The sequence below is a fragment of the Lynx rufus genome, unplaced genomic scaffold, assembly GCF_022079265.1.
Source record: "Lynx rufus isolate CCGP_SWC_20201006 ecotype Redwood Valley unplaced genomic scaffold, mLynRuf1.p SCAF_16, whole genome shotgun sequence".
Classification (NCBI taxonomy): Eukaryota; Metazoa; Chordata; class Mammalia; order Carnivora; family Felidae; genus Lynx; species Lynx rufus.
The window spans coordinates 15,820,665-15,834,334 of NW_025814830.1; the positions used below are offsets into that span (position 1 = coordinate 15,820,665).

Genomic DNA, 13,670 nt, shown 5'->3' on the forward strand with positions numbered 1-13,670 from the left:
AACAGGACTGACCTTGTCTAGAAAGCCAGGGTGGGGCTGAGATAGGAAGGGTTCAAAGTGAAAAGCAAGGCGAAGAGGAGGCATCCAGACCTGAGCTGTTCCAAGGAGTAAAGAGAGCTTGGAAAAGCCCTGCAGCCACAGCAAAGAAACGAGGGCTAGAAAATGGAGGAATGTTAAGTCAACAAGACCAAATGGAGCCACATCGCAAGGAGACCGGGCCTCACTGGGTGCAGTGGGGAATGACAGAAGGTTCTGGAGAGCATGCAATGGTCCAAGGAGACAAAGTTCAGACAGGAGCGGATGATGGCTCTGCAGAAGGCGGGGGAGGGGAGGGGAGCAGACAGGTTCGAGAGGCACATTTAGGGGGTAGGACTGAGAGGCGGGGATGTGGGAAGGCACCTGGCTCTAACAGCTGCTTCAGAGGGTGTGGCCAGACCCAGTTATCTGAGCTACAAACCAGCACAACCCCCTTTGCCTCGAAGCCCAGTTCTGCAACCCCAGCCCCCCAGGGCACCCCTGCCTAACTTGCAGGCCTAGAGCTCTTCGAGGAGTGGGTGTGGCAGTGAAAGAACATTCAGGATTGGTGGTCTGAAGACAAGTAAAAGCCATATGGACTCTACACACTGACCGAGCAGGTCCAAAAGTGCTTTTATTAAAAAACAGCTGGCACCTTCACAAATCACCTCTATATAAAACTCCTCAAGACAGGACGTCCTACCCACCGAAATAATTACTGCACTACAATTTTCATTAAGAGGCAGTGAGTGGAAACCTATTTCCCAAGACCTGAGAATAGCTGAAGGATCACAGACGTATCTAAATGACATCTTCCCTTGAGACACTCAAGTCAGCATGGATTCAGTATTTATTCACTTTTGTAGACACTGGCACCATGTAAATGAAGATGGTGTACGTACCACAAATTGCACTGTTAGGGGAAAGACATCCCCGTCTACCTCAGAGCCTGAAGAACGAACCTCCTACCACTGTGTGAATGGGAACCACACACCGAGACACCAGGTGTCTGCGCAGGAAACGCCAGCTCGGCCTCCCCTAGTCTAGCACACTCGCGGGGATTAGACCACGCGGCAAAGCATGTGACTAGAGAGGCGCTCCATCTTCACAGGAGATGATGTTCCTGGCCATTCAGGGAAATCTAGGCTTGGACAGAAGCACCCCTGCTTGTCCCCCACGCTCCCCTGCCTTCACCCCTGCCCTGGGCTGGAAACGGGAGAGACGGCTCCGCCTGCTCTGCAGAGCCAACACCTGGACTACTTCCCTGGTATCGAACATAAAGAAACCCACAGTGAAATGCAGTCATTATTCCAAAGTGTGTTTTTATTTCATATTCATTGAAAGAAATAAAATTATATTTAAAAAAATAGAGTAATCTCACAAACTGAGGAAAGCCATGAACAAAAGAACAAGTTAAGGGCTTTTTCCTGAGAGGCAGATCTAACAGCTATAGAATGAACTTTCTCCTCCCTAGCTTTTGTCAAACAAAAAACTGCTTCCTATTTCTAAGGCATCAAAAAGCACTCTGAGTGCTAACTGGGTGGTTCAGGTACAAAGTTTCAAGCCTCTAATGAGGATTAAGAAACATCAAAAGCTGATTTCTTTTAATACCAATTATTAAATTGCACATACTACCTTTTTTTAAACGTAAATTTCAGAATTTCACACTCATGACCCGAATTTCAAAAATCTGGTCATATGCTGTTAACGTCTTACTACTTCTTAGTAAGAATCCTAAGTATCTAAGCTCACATCCCAATAACTGAAAGGGGCCAGACAGCAGAAGAGCTCCGATCTCCCCACCTGCAGCCAACACCGGCCAGAGAGCGCCTATCTCCGGAGACTCAGACGCAGCTAGAAATTTACACGAAAGCCTAATTCCTAAACCACTGGACCCGCCTGCAAAGGCAGATCAAATCCTAACGGTTCATATGTAACCTACAGAACAAAAGTTACAAAAGTCATTTTACAATTCCCAAAGCTCTAAACGTACCCATTCCCCATACTTGGTTTCCCTCAATTTTACACTAATGAGTCTATCAAACTAAAAACTTTCAATCCCAAACACTTCAGTAAGACAGTCAAGACAACGGTTAACATTTTTGTTCTACGAATAAATGTTTGTGCTAAAGTTCTTGTTTGCATAGGTAACAGGAAAGCTTGAGTCAATTTTTCCAAGTTTCAATCTTGTGTTCTGATTTGAAATATCAAGTGTACACCCCTGATGATTTCCCTACAACTTCTTTTTCCAAGTTAACTCAATCCATATAATTGGTAACCATAAATTCCATAGGGACATCAACTTCTGAAACACAGTTTTTAGTAAACAAGAGATTTAATGTAACACCTTTCTAGGTGCTTAAAGATTCAAGTGGCCTAACTGTACCTCTAATAAGGTTAATTATAGAACATGGGTCAGCTATTAAAGATTCAGTAGGATTCTGGGGCTATCTCCTAGTTAGGCAAAAAAAAAAAAAAAAAAAAAAATCCATCAACCTGTAAGTACACTGATACTCCAGCCAAAGTACATTGGGGTTGGACCCTAATAGAAACCCCGATCCTGTCTCCTGGCTGTCCAGGGAGTGAAGCCTCCGGGGACGGTGGCTCTCCTGGAACAGCACTGGGTCCTAGTCACATGCGGAAGAGGCTCCATGGACTCAGTGATGGCTCTGTTGAATCGCAGGTGCTATCTTCGCCTGCCCAAAAGAGCACAGAACAACCTAAGGGTGCGACCTGAGTTACATCCTGGTTAAACTGTTCCAAGTCCTAGCGCAAAACAACAATGTGGCCAAAAGGTGACCATGTTCAAATGAGATACCTGGTAACACAAATGTTTTAACCAGAGGTGACTCAGAGGTGACTCAGACTCTTGTCACCAGCCTAGACTGACACTGACACACACACACCGACACACACACACCAACAAATCTGAGCTAGAATTGTGCTAAAAAAAAAAAAAAAAAAAGGAAGAAAGAAAAAAGAAGAGAAATCAACACGGACAATCAAACCTACCAACACTGATACAAACCAAACTCTAGAGATTCCCCAACTTTAGTAATCGCCATTTTTTAGTCTCGACAAAAATGTCAATATCCTGAGTTTTATCAGTATTTTCTTTCTAAAATAATTTATGGGACACAAAGCATACAAATAAACAAACAGAAGCAGTGGTACAAAAAGTCTAGAATAGCCCACTAACTAGAAAAAGAAATGTCACAAGAACAATATAAAAAGATGTATTTATGTGAAATAAATTAAAGGTTAAACCTTACATTTTCAAGTTTTCTTAGACTATACTATTTGGGGAGATGGCCTAGAGTTGATGATGTATTTTTCTGATAATCACCTGGTTAGGATCAAATGCCAAATGATCCTTACCAAGACATTTCTGCCTTTAAAAATCATGGCCCCATTGCAGATATTTGGACATAGAAGAAACTACCTAAATCTCAATCGGTAAACAAGGCATTCTGTCTACTAACCTGGCTGTCAAAATGGTAACTTAAAAATGCTTACTTGACTAGCATCTACAGAAACAAAAATTTTGGTGCACAAGTTTCTCTAAACCAGAGCTGTCTTTTGGTTTATTGTTGTTGTTAGAAAACAAAATAACACCAATCCAATAACCCAAAGGTGTCCCAAAAGCATAATTCTAATATGCTTTACTCTTATTTTTAAAAAACCTATTCACCTCCTAATTATTTGTATTTTTAAGCCAACTGGCTGTATACTGCCTTTAAAACACAATGGGGCTTATTCAACATGGCATTGCTACTCAGAAACTTGTACTTGTTGGGGAAACAATACTAATTGTGCTAAAACAAGGGTTATGCTATACATAGAATCACTCCAAATCACAAAGTGATTGATTTCTATAGCCCTAAGGAATTTTAGTACATAATTTAGAAAAAAAAAAAAAAATCACAAATAGATCAACCAAATGGCATTCAACTTTCTTAGTCCAATTAACCATCTCCAATAAAACCAAGAACCTCCTGCAGGACCTGCCGGTTCCCTGTTCCTTTTATCAACCTAGAAAAGAAGCATTTCTTGGGAAGTGAGGATTTATTAAGAACATCGAGGTCCAGGATTTTTTTTTTTTTACCATATACCTTAAAACTTTGTTTTATCCCCACAAAAAAATCCGTATCATTTAAAACTAGATATTCAAATTACATGGCTAACATTTTTAGCTAATCAACTCTTCAGTGCTGATCCTAGAAAACAACCTTCAATGGATCTTTGAATAATGGAACAAGACAACGTTCGGCCATTGATACGAGTGGTGTAGGTAGTCACACCTTTAACGTTCAAGCAAGCCACAAACCGTGAACTTGGAAGGGGTGAGGTCTACTGTCCTGCATTATCAGGAGTTGTTGTATTTTCAGTGCCACCGGGTTGCACGTTATCTGCAAGGTTGTGTGCGTGCTCAAGAAACAAGTCTTTCAGTACGCTTAATTCCTTAGTCAGCAATTTAATTTTTGCTTCCAACCGTTCATTCTCTTCTTTGAGCTGATTCACCCTCTGCAGTGTATCCTGTGCCTTCTGCTTGCTTTTCAACCGGCTCTTTTTCACAGCCATGTTGTTCCTCTCTCTGCGCTGCCGATACTCATCACTGTTTCGATCCATGGGCGAGCTCTTTTTGCTTTGCTTGCTCGGAGGCGCGGCTTTGCCCCCTCCCCCAGGGCCGGCAGGCACCAGCTGAGGAACCTGCTGTAAGCCGCTGGCATGAGCCTGAGTATGAATAACACTTATTCCAGGAGTGCTGTTCTGCTGTGCTATCTTACTCATTTGGGCACGCTCTCTTGCTGACACGGAACAGGTAGAAATGAGGGCAAGGTGATCAACGGTTTCCACACTAAGCTGCCAAGAAATCTTCACATGTACCTAGTTAAAAAATAAATTGCATTAAAATGTTTGAAATGACAAGATCAAATGAGATTAAACTTGCAAGTACCTAACAGCAGGCCAACATTAATTGATTATGCTGAGAAAAGTCTACAGCAACTGCCAACTGTTCCAATGTTTCAGAAGTCTAAATCATTTAATTTAGAAAGGTGAGTTAGTACAGAAGCACCATAAGGCCAAATCCAGCCCACCTGAACCCCTGAGGGTACTACCCATCTGTGACTGTTATCAAAAATGGAAGGAAAAACAAAAGAATACCGCTAATTAGGTAGCACATATGAACTAATAGCACTTGGCAATCTGCCAGAGAGAAATGAGATGTTTGGGTTAAACATGGAAAACCTGAGTTCAATTATGATAGAAGAGACACCTGCAAAGAAGGGGAGAAAAGTTTCGATTGTCCGCTCACGTCAAACGAGCGTACTGCAGCGCAGCGCCCGGTCCCCACTACTCATCAGGGTCGCCGCACACTCCTGATGCCGACATACAGGGACGGAGTCATCGAGGACTTGCCTCTCCTCCCAGAGTACATCTTTATGGGATATTCTGAAAAGCGGGGGCGGGCAGTGTTGGCTTGTTTTTATTTATTTATTTATTTATTTATTTATTTATTTATTGCCTCAAAGAGAAGTAGTTTACATAGATTTCCTAAGTTTGTTTCTTGGATCCTAGACTTAGGAGCTCTGAGACACCCAGTCTGCTGTCCCACCCCACCATGCTTCTTCTAACAGTGCTTTTTTTCTTCTTGACGTAATAAACACATCTAAACATGGGCAACCTGAACCGCAACGAAAGACATAAAAGCCTTAAAGATGCATCCAAGGCAGAGCAAGCCTGGGGCTGACGCCAGACAGAGGCCGAGCAGCGGCAGTGCCCACACCCACGGCCCACTGAAGAAGGGGCTCAGGGGAAACGCCGACTCCAAGTGCCACGGCAGTGCCGCCCGTAGAAATGAAGCCACGGTTTCGGAAACTGGTCGTGTGTGGATGACTGTGAGTCCAACTAGGCCCCTACAATTGCCTCAAGAGGTGTCAAAAGGATACCTATCCTATCCTGAGGCCACTTCAAGACAAACTGACTAAGCTGCTGAGCCACGTCCAGCAAGAAATCAAATTACTCTTGGAAATTCAGAAAGCGATGTTATGAACCATAAAACTATCCTGTCTTCTTTTCACAAAACTGCCAAAACTACATCAGTGGAAAAAACCTGGGGCCAGAATTCTGAAATGCCTCAAATGAGTACATCTCATAGTTCTTAAGCTCAGTTAGTAAACACCAGAAGCTTCACCCAAACTTTTAGCTGGGCATTTCCGTATAAAACACTGTTTACTGGCCTGCTTTTTAAAAATCTTTCCTTTTAGAAAGTCGCCATATCCTTACTTTCAATGGTCTCCCAAGCCATGCAGGCGGCCCTGAGCTAGTGAGCCATCTGTTCTCACTCCAATATAAGGCAAAAAAGAAAGCTTCCTTCCAAACCATGGACGATATCTACTCCAAGTCTATCTTCAGTAGTGGACATTTCACAATCTCCTTTGATAATTTACTATGTTGCCTATTTTTCTTCCAGTTAAACAGTGGCAGTTCAGTATTAATTTGAGCCACCTTACCACTAAAAGTGTTAGTGGCCATCAACATTATTGCTTATTTGGTGTAAAGTGGGCATAATATTTTAGTCAATTTTTAAAAACGTGTTTAACACTTCTCCTGGGATTGTTTCAACTATCATAATCATGGTCATCTTCTTTAACTTTTTAACTTTTCATATGCCAATTATGTTTTTACTCTTTAAAACTAATCTATAGACAACACAAAGATAAGAATGATCCAAAGAAGTACAGACCAGGAGGAACCAGGTCAATACTGTCTTGGCTCTGGCTCCCCTCTTTTGCTCGGAACCTATATCCTTTCCTTCTTGGGGCCTTGATTTCCCCATCTGCAAATGAGGGATGTAGAATGGTAAGATGCCTTCTGACTCTGAAAATATACCACGAACTTCAGTACTAAAAAGTCTTTTCTTCCTGCCTTATGCTCGGCTTTTTATGCCCAAATCACTAAAAGATTTTAACACAGGTTCCAAATTCAGTGACGTTCATGTCCATTTTGGTACCCAGAGATACAGGAATAGAGAAGAGCTCTTTTTACCTCAGTCTGACTCACAGTAGAGGGGCTGAACATAGTAGGCTGAACATACTAGGGGGGACTTTGAAAATGTGCCCTTTGGCTTGAAAAACAAAGAGTAATTATCAAATTGGTAAAAACGTAAGCAAGGGAAACTTAGAAATATTAAGAACTTTAAAAATGTTGTTGTTTTAAAGTTCCTCAACCAAAGCCAAGGAAGTTTAAGTGAAAAAAATATCCATTCATTTTCCTTAATGAATCAAGTAAAGGGGGTCAGAGCCAAGTGGTCCAAAAAAGCTGACTCCAGAGTATCAACTGTTTTTACACAAACAAAATAGCTGCCTCCAAAAGTTGCCCAGTTTACACTGTCACTTACGCTCTTGTTCCTTCCACAAACACTTATTGAGCACCTACAATGGGCAAAAAAATACTAGTTTATTTCAAACCTGGATATTCAATCCCAAATGAAAGTCTGGCTCCTGCGTAGACAAATACTATTCCAAAGTTCATTCTACAGGAAGCAGGGCGGCGCCTTATTTCCTTACATGTGAATCATTCGAGCAGGGAGGAGCAGAAAAACTGAGCAGTAATTCCCAAAGTGCGGACCAGCAGCAGCAGCATTTGGGAACTTGTGAGAAATGCAAATTCTCAGGCTGCCCAGACAGAAGGATTGGGAGCTCCAGGAATAGGCCCAGGCAATCCTGTTTCAACGGGACCCTGAAGTGATGAAGTGTGAGAGCCACTGCTGCAGATTCACAATGAGGAGGTGCATTTTTTTTTTAATTCAAATTTTTTAATTCAAGGAGTGTTCATTCAAATCAGCAACATACTGAAAACGCAGAGCAGCCAGAATGAGTAAAACAAATTTCTCTCAAGTTTCATTTGGGAAAATAAACTTATCAAGAATTTTCCTAATCCTCCTGTCATCTTTTTTCACATACGTACAACCAGATATTCCTCCCCATGCCCCCCCCAAATAAACTTTTAACTCCAATCTCCTCAGTGAATGTCCACACTCCAAAACACTCATAGATGTCTCTCCCTGACACCAAATCTTTACAATCACTGGTATGTGACAAGGCTACCCACCCAGCTCCCAAAAACTTACAACCCACCACCTTCTCCATCCGGATGCCACAGAATTAATTACCTCAGGCTGACATCATCTCTCAAGGGGCACTGGTCTCCTCTGGTTTAGCTGTTCCCTCCAACCACTGCCTCCAGAGCAATCGAACACTCCAACCTGCTCCAGTGTGTAGGATCAGATTGAAGGTATCAACTCTCTCTCCAGCCCTTGCTCCCTTACACTTCACACCTCAACAACACTGAACCACTATCAACCCCCTAAATGGTCCTGCATTCTCTTTTCTTCGTACTGCTGTCCAGGTGGTTCCCCCAGTTTCTCTGTCAATGCCAGCTCTCCCTGGAGACTAAGCTAGAGGCAGCGATCTGTCTTCATGTCCACACGCTCAGCATCTAGTAGTGCAGGGTGAGCCATATAGTGGTGGGGCCCAAGAAATATCTGTCGAGGGGCTCCTGGCTGGCTCAGTCGATTGAGCGTCCCACTCTTGATTTCAGTTCAGGTCTTAACCCCAGAGTCATGGGATCGAGCCCTGTATCAGGCTCCACGCTCAGTGTAGAGCCTGCTTAAGATTCATTCATTCATTCATTCATTCATTCATTCATTCATTCATATTCTGTCTCTCTCCTTCCCTTCCTCCCCCTCCTCCCCTCTCCCCCACTTTCACTCTCTCTCTATCTAAAATAAATATGATGAGGGGCGCCTGGGTGGCTCAGTCGGGTTTTTTTGTCTGTTGTAAACCATACCAAGCGTCCGACTTCCGCTCAGGTCATGATCTCACAGTTCATGAGTTCGAGCCCTTCATCGGGCTCTGTGCTGACAGCTCAGAACCTGGAGCCTGCTTCGGATTCTCTCTCTCTCTCAAAAATAAATAAACATTAAAAAAAAGTTTTTTTTAAATAATAAAAAGGAATAAAATAAAATGAAAATAATTTTAAAAAGGGGAAACGTGTCAAATACTGGCTAAAAGAAAATATTTATTTTTATAAACATCATATACAGAAATGAGATAGGTTCTCTAGTACTGGAATCTCTTAAAACAACCACAATTAAATCAGGAGTGTTAAGATATTATGGTCTTACTTCCTTAGGTTCTTGGTCTTTCTTAAAGGTGTACATGAGGGCGCCTGGGTGGCGCAGTCGGTTAAGCGTCCGACTTCAGCCAGGTCACGATCTCGCGGTCCGTGAGTTCGAGCCCCGCGTCAGGCTCTGGGCTGATGGCTCGGAGCCTGGAGCCTGTTTCCGATTCTGTGTCTCCCTCTCTCTCTGCCCCTCCCCCGTTCATGCTCTGTCTCTCTCTGTCCCAAAAATAAATAAACATTGAAAAAAAAAAATTTAAAAAAAAAAAAAAAAAGGTGTACATGAAAATAAAAATATAATTCCACTTGCTCCTTTGAGTACCCAGTCTATACAGTGAACATCATTCCTAGTCTGGTCTTTGCTTTATTTCAGTTGAGAACTTGCTTTTCTACTTAGCCCAGTTATGTGTTCCAATTAATAATCTCAAGTTCTTAGGCATCTGTTGCCAGGGTCTGACAACTCCATACTGCAAGAGATGTAAAGGTAAGCAAAGTCCATACATGCCCAAAGGAGCAGGATTTCTATTTAGTTGCCACTGCTTGCTTCATGACCCAAAACAGGGGTCCATGAAGGAGGGTACATCCCTTTGGGGGTACATAAGCAGTCCACTAGAGTATGGAGCAAATGTATGTTCACTTGTCTTTTTTTTAACGTTACCTTTTTAATCTACTTCTGTTATGGTTTACAACATACAAAAAAAAAAAAAAGTACACACATTGTTTATAAATATACCTCTATTAGGAAATCATGCTTAAAAATTTTTTTTTTTAACCAACAGGGCTGGAAAGCCAAAAAGGTAGGAAACCAATGTACCTACGAGAACCCATGGAAGCACTCCCTCCCAAGAATACCCAATAAATTTGGAATTGTGGCTACCTATATTTACATTACTGTGATCAGGTGAGGCAATCCTAGACCATAAGACCTAATTCAGCCCCATGAGGTCCTAGTTGTCTTTACCAGGGCCTCACCATGTGCTGTTCAAATCCCTACAGACGAACCCACCTCTCCAAGATCAGACAACTGCTGACAGTCAATGATGTGCTCTTGAGAATTTAAAGGATATTATGAAAAAAATGAAATTTTGTTTTCACCTGTTTTTTAGGCAGGTATTTACAAACGACTGATTAAGCCAAGTAGACCCACCAGAAGCAGGAAATCAAGAAACTGAGAAATTCTTCAGCTCACTAGCATCCTGTAATTATTTAGCCATGTTTACAGTAAGTGTTTCCAGAAACAGAGAATCAACTTTAAGAATAGCTCATGCCAAATACTAATCAAGTGGTAACAGTGACCAGATTTTAACTTTTCAATATCAAGAACTTTTAGAGGCACAATTTCTTAGGAAAGCAAACCCCTGTAGTATTTTCTTTCCAAAATTTATTTGGGAGTCGCATATCCTATCTGAATTTAGGACAATCTCTTCACATAAGGATTCCCTGAGTGCAGGCTCGGGAGAGAAAACTACCAATTTTTGTGTAACCCACTAACCTTAAAACCTTTCTGAAACTGACACATTTTAAGGTGCCAGATTACAGCACAAACCTCAGACAAAAGGAAAACGAAACAAACCTTCTCAAAAATGAAAACATACAAGCCTCCTTGGAAGAACAGATTATCCTTCCCCCCAAATATGCATTTCCATTCCGTTCATCTAGACACCTCTGCTAGCGATTTTCTTTACTGTGTTCCCTCCAACATGCTAATGAAGCGCTTCATTCCTTGCCCTTCTCTTTTCTATTCAACTCGTGGTTGCTGCCCGTTCATCTAACCTATATTCAGCCGTGAACTGCAGGATATTCAAATTACAGCTCCCTAAGTAAGCGCAGGATCATTTCTGTAAAGTCGTGTATTTAATAAAAATCAGCCGCCTTCCCTGCCCACTTTATCACCCTCCTAACTTCTGAACAGAAGTCTCGCCTACCCCTCGCCAAGCAGTTCTGGAGGGGCGGGCAATTTCCGAAGTGGCGCTACGGTAAGGCACGGTCCTCCTCTTGCTATTCTGGGAACACCCTTTATCCCCGGGGGCCAATACGAGCCTAGCTTGTCACCAATGCCCGTTTCCCCAAAAGAGGCCGGGTTCCGGAGGGGGCACACCTCGTCCCCCGCCCCGTCCTGTCCCGGGCCGGCAGCGAGGGGCGCCCGGGAGGAGCGCGGGGGTCGGCGGGCGGCGCCGCGGCCCTGGGTCACGGCCAGGGATGAGCTCAGCGGCCCCGCCGGGTGTTGCCGGCAGGTTGCATCAGACGCCGCGCGGGGCCGCCGCCCGCGCCGCGGGCCGCGCGGGGCCTTCCCGGCTAGCCGGCCTCCTCAGGCCGGGCCGAGGTTCCTCGGGCCCGGCCGGCGCCCACGCGAGCGGCCGGCTCCACCGCGGCCTCCTCTTCTTCCCTCATCCCGCCCGCCCGCGGCCTCCTTACCTGCGCCTCCAGCCCGCCCGCCCCCAGGCGGCCTCCACTCCGAGCGGCCCCGCGCGGCGCGGCCCGACGGACCCAGGCCTCGCAGCCCGCGAGCCAGCGAGGAGGAGCGACGGTTACGAAACCGGCAGCCTCCGCCCGTTCCGCCGCCGCCGCCGCCACCGGCTTCCCCTCCTCACGCCGACCGCGCGCGCTGCCGCCGCCGCCACGACCAATAGGCGCGCCGGCCTGCGGGCGCCGCGCCCTCCCCTCACGACGGGCAGCGCCGCCAGCCAATCGCGGGCGTCCTGGCTGCGGGAGGCGGGCACGTGGCGGAGGCGTTGGCCGCGCCGCGGCGAGGCCGGAGGGTGTGGCGGGGGTAGGCCAGCAGCTCCTGGCACCGCCCGCATCCTTCGCTGTTCGCGCGGAGCGGCGGCCCCGGGCTGTGGGAAGCCAGAGGCGAGAGAAGATCTGTGAGAGCTGGAGGCGCTGGGGAGCTGTAGCCTTGCGAAGGCAGCACCTGTCTTTGGGAAGCACGACTTCCTGAGGTGTTTTTTAATCACCCACGTTCGCCTGGGTTTCGCCGAGTCCTCTGGGAGGCCCTCTGGGCGCCCCTCGCCTGAACGGTCCCCAGAGAGGCCCCCCGAGACGCCCTCCCGGGACGCCCGGCGCCCGACGGAGCTTGGAGGACAGGGCAGGACTTCGCAGCACTGACGGCAGCTGCAAGCTTGCCGGGAAATGAGTGAAGTGGCGTTTTCCCAGCGTAGGGGTAGTGCTGATATCACATTGGTGAGCGCGGCAGACCGAGGTTCGTTGTCACCAGGGAACGATCGGATTTCCGCCATCGATTCCCGTGTGCCGTGTGCCAGGTGAACAGGATGAGAGACGGGATCTCAAAAAACGCGGGGCAGTCCAGTTTAACGTAACCAAGACACTTCACAGGAGGATCTGAAAGCGTTTTAAAACCGGGAAGCAGCGCGCTGGGCGGAGGGCAGAGCCAGCGCGATAGGTTTGATTGCTTCCTCTTTAGCAATTCTTATCGTCCAAAAAATAAGAGTCTTTGAAAGAGGAAACATTTCTTCATCGCCCAGGCCATGGCACCGGCTCTCCGCACAAGGTTGTTTCGAGGAATCAGTTAAAGAGATGATAAAACCTTTGAAAAAAACATAAAGATAAAACATAAAAAGTGCTGCAACTATAAGTGAACAGCGATAACCATAGAACCATCGTCGGTAGGCAAGACACAGTATCACCAAAACCACTATTTCTTTTACTTTGACCCTCAGTGTTCTGATTTGAAATTTCTTTGATTGAGATGTTAGCACTATGAACACTGGATTGTTTCATTGCTCACAAAAATCATAATTTTTACCCTCACCATTTGTCAATCACAAGTTATACAGGGAGAATTTTTTTTATAGATATACTCATTTTCCTGTGGCTTGCTAACCACTCTGCCAAGCTGCTCTAGCATTCTCTGGGCAAGCCTTCTTCCACACTCAGCAGAGCAGGTCTAGTCAATGCCAAGGAGACTCTAATATTTATTTCCTCTTCAGGTGGTGGCTGGAAAGTCTCCTTAGTTTACAAGTATTTATTTGGTGCCAACTACGTGCTAAGCTGTGGGCTAAGTGATGGGGATTCAGCAACGAACAAGCAAAACATAGCCCTTGCCTACATGAAGTTCACACTCACAGCCAAGGAGACAGACATTCAGTATTTACACCATTTTTCTGTTGCTATTTTCATAAATAAGATGCTGTGAGATCAAAAGAAAGGAACCAAATGTGGTCTGTGGGGCAGGGAAGGCCTGAAAGACGAGTTGGATTTGGCTGTGGGGTGTGGATGAAGAGGACGGACCAATCAGAGGGAGTGTCTTCTCTAAAGGTTTTATGATGGGAGAAGTGTGAGGCCAGAGTGGCTGACGCACAGTGTCCCAGTGGAGACTGGTGAGATTGATAAAGCCTGTGGCCCAGGAAAGGTTCTGATTTCTACCCTAGGAGAGATGGAAGGCCTTGGAAAGATTTGCTCTCACCGTGAGGAAACGAACAGAGCCTGGTGGAGGCTGTCTCTGGCTTGAG

At 45.3% G+C, this 13,670-nt stretch overlaps 1 protein-coding gene across 1 annotated transcript; it reads right to left on the reverse strand.

Annotated features, from left to right (window-relative positions):
• Positions 1 to 1,320: 1,320 nt before the first annotated feature.
• CEBPG (CCAAT enhancer binding protein gamma) lies at positions 1,321 to 11,770 on the reverse strand. Its single transcript, XM_047078302.1, has 2 exons — positions 11,617 to 11,770; positions 1,321 to 4,902 (listed from the first exon to the last, which is right to left on the reverse strand). The coding sequence occupies exon 2, from the start codon at positions 4,804 to 4,806 to the stop codon at positions 4,366 to 4,368; it is 441 nt and encodes a 146-aa protein (XP_046934258.1). The 5' UTR covers positions 4,807 to 4,902; positions 11,617 to 11,770; the 3' UTR covers positions 1,321 to 4,365.
• Between the last annotated feature and the right edge of the window lie 1,900 nt (positions 11,771 to 13,670).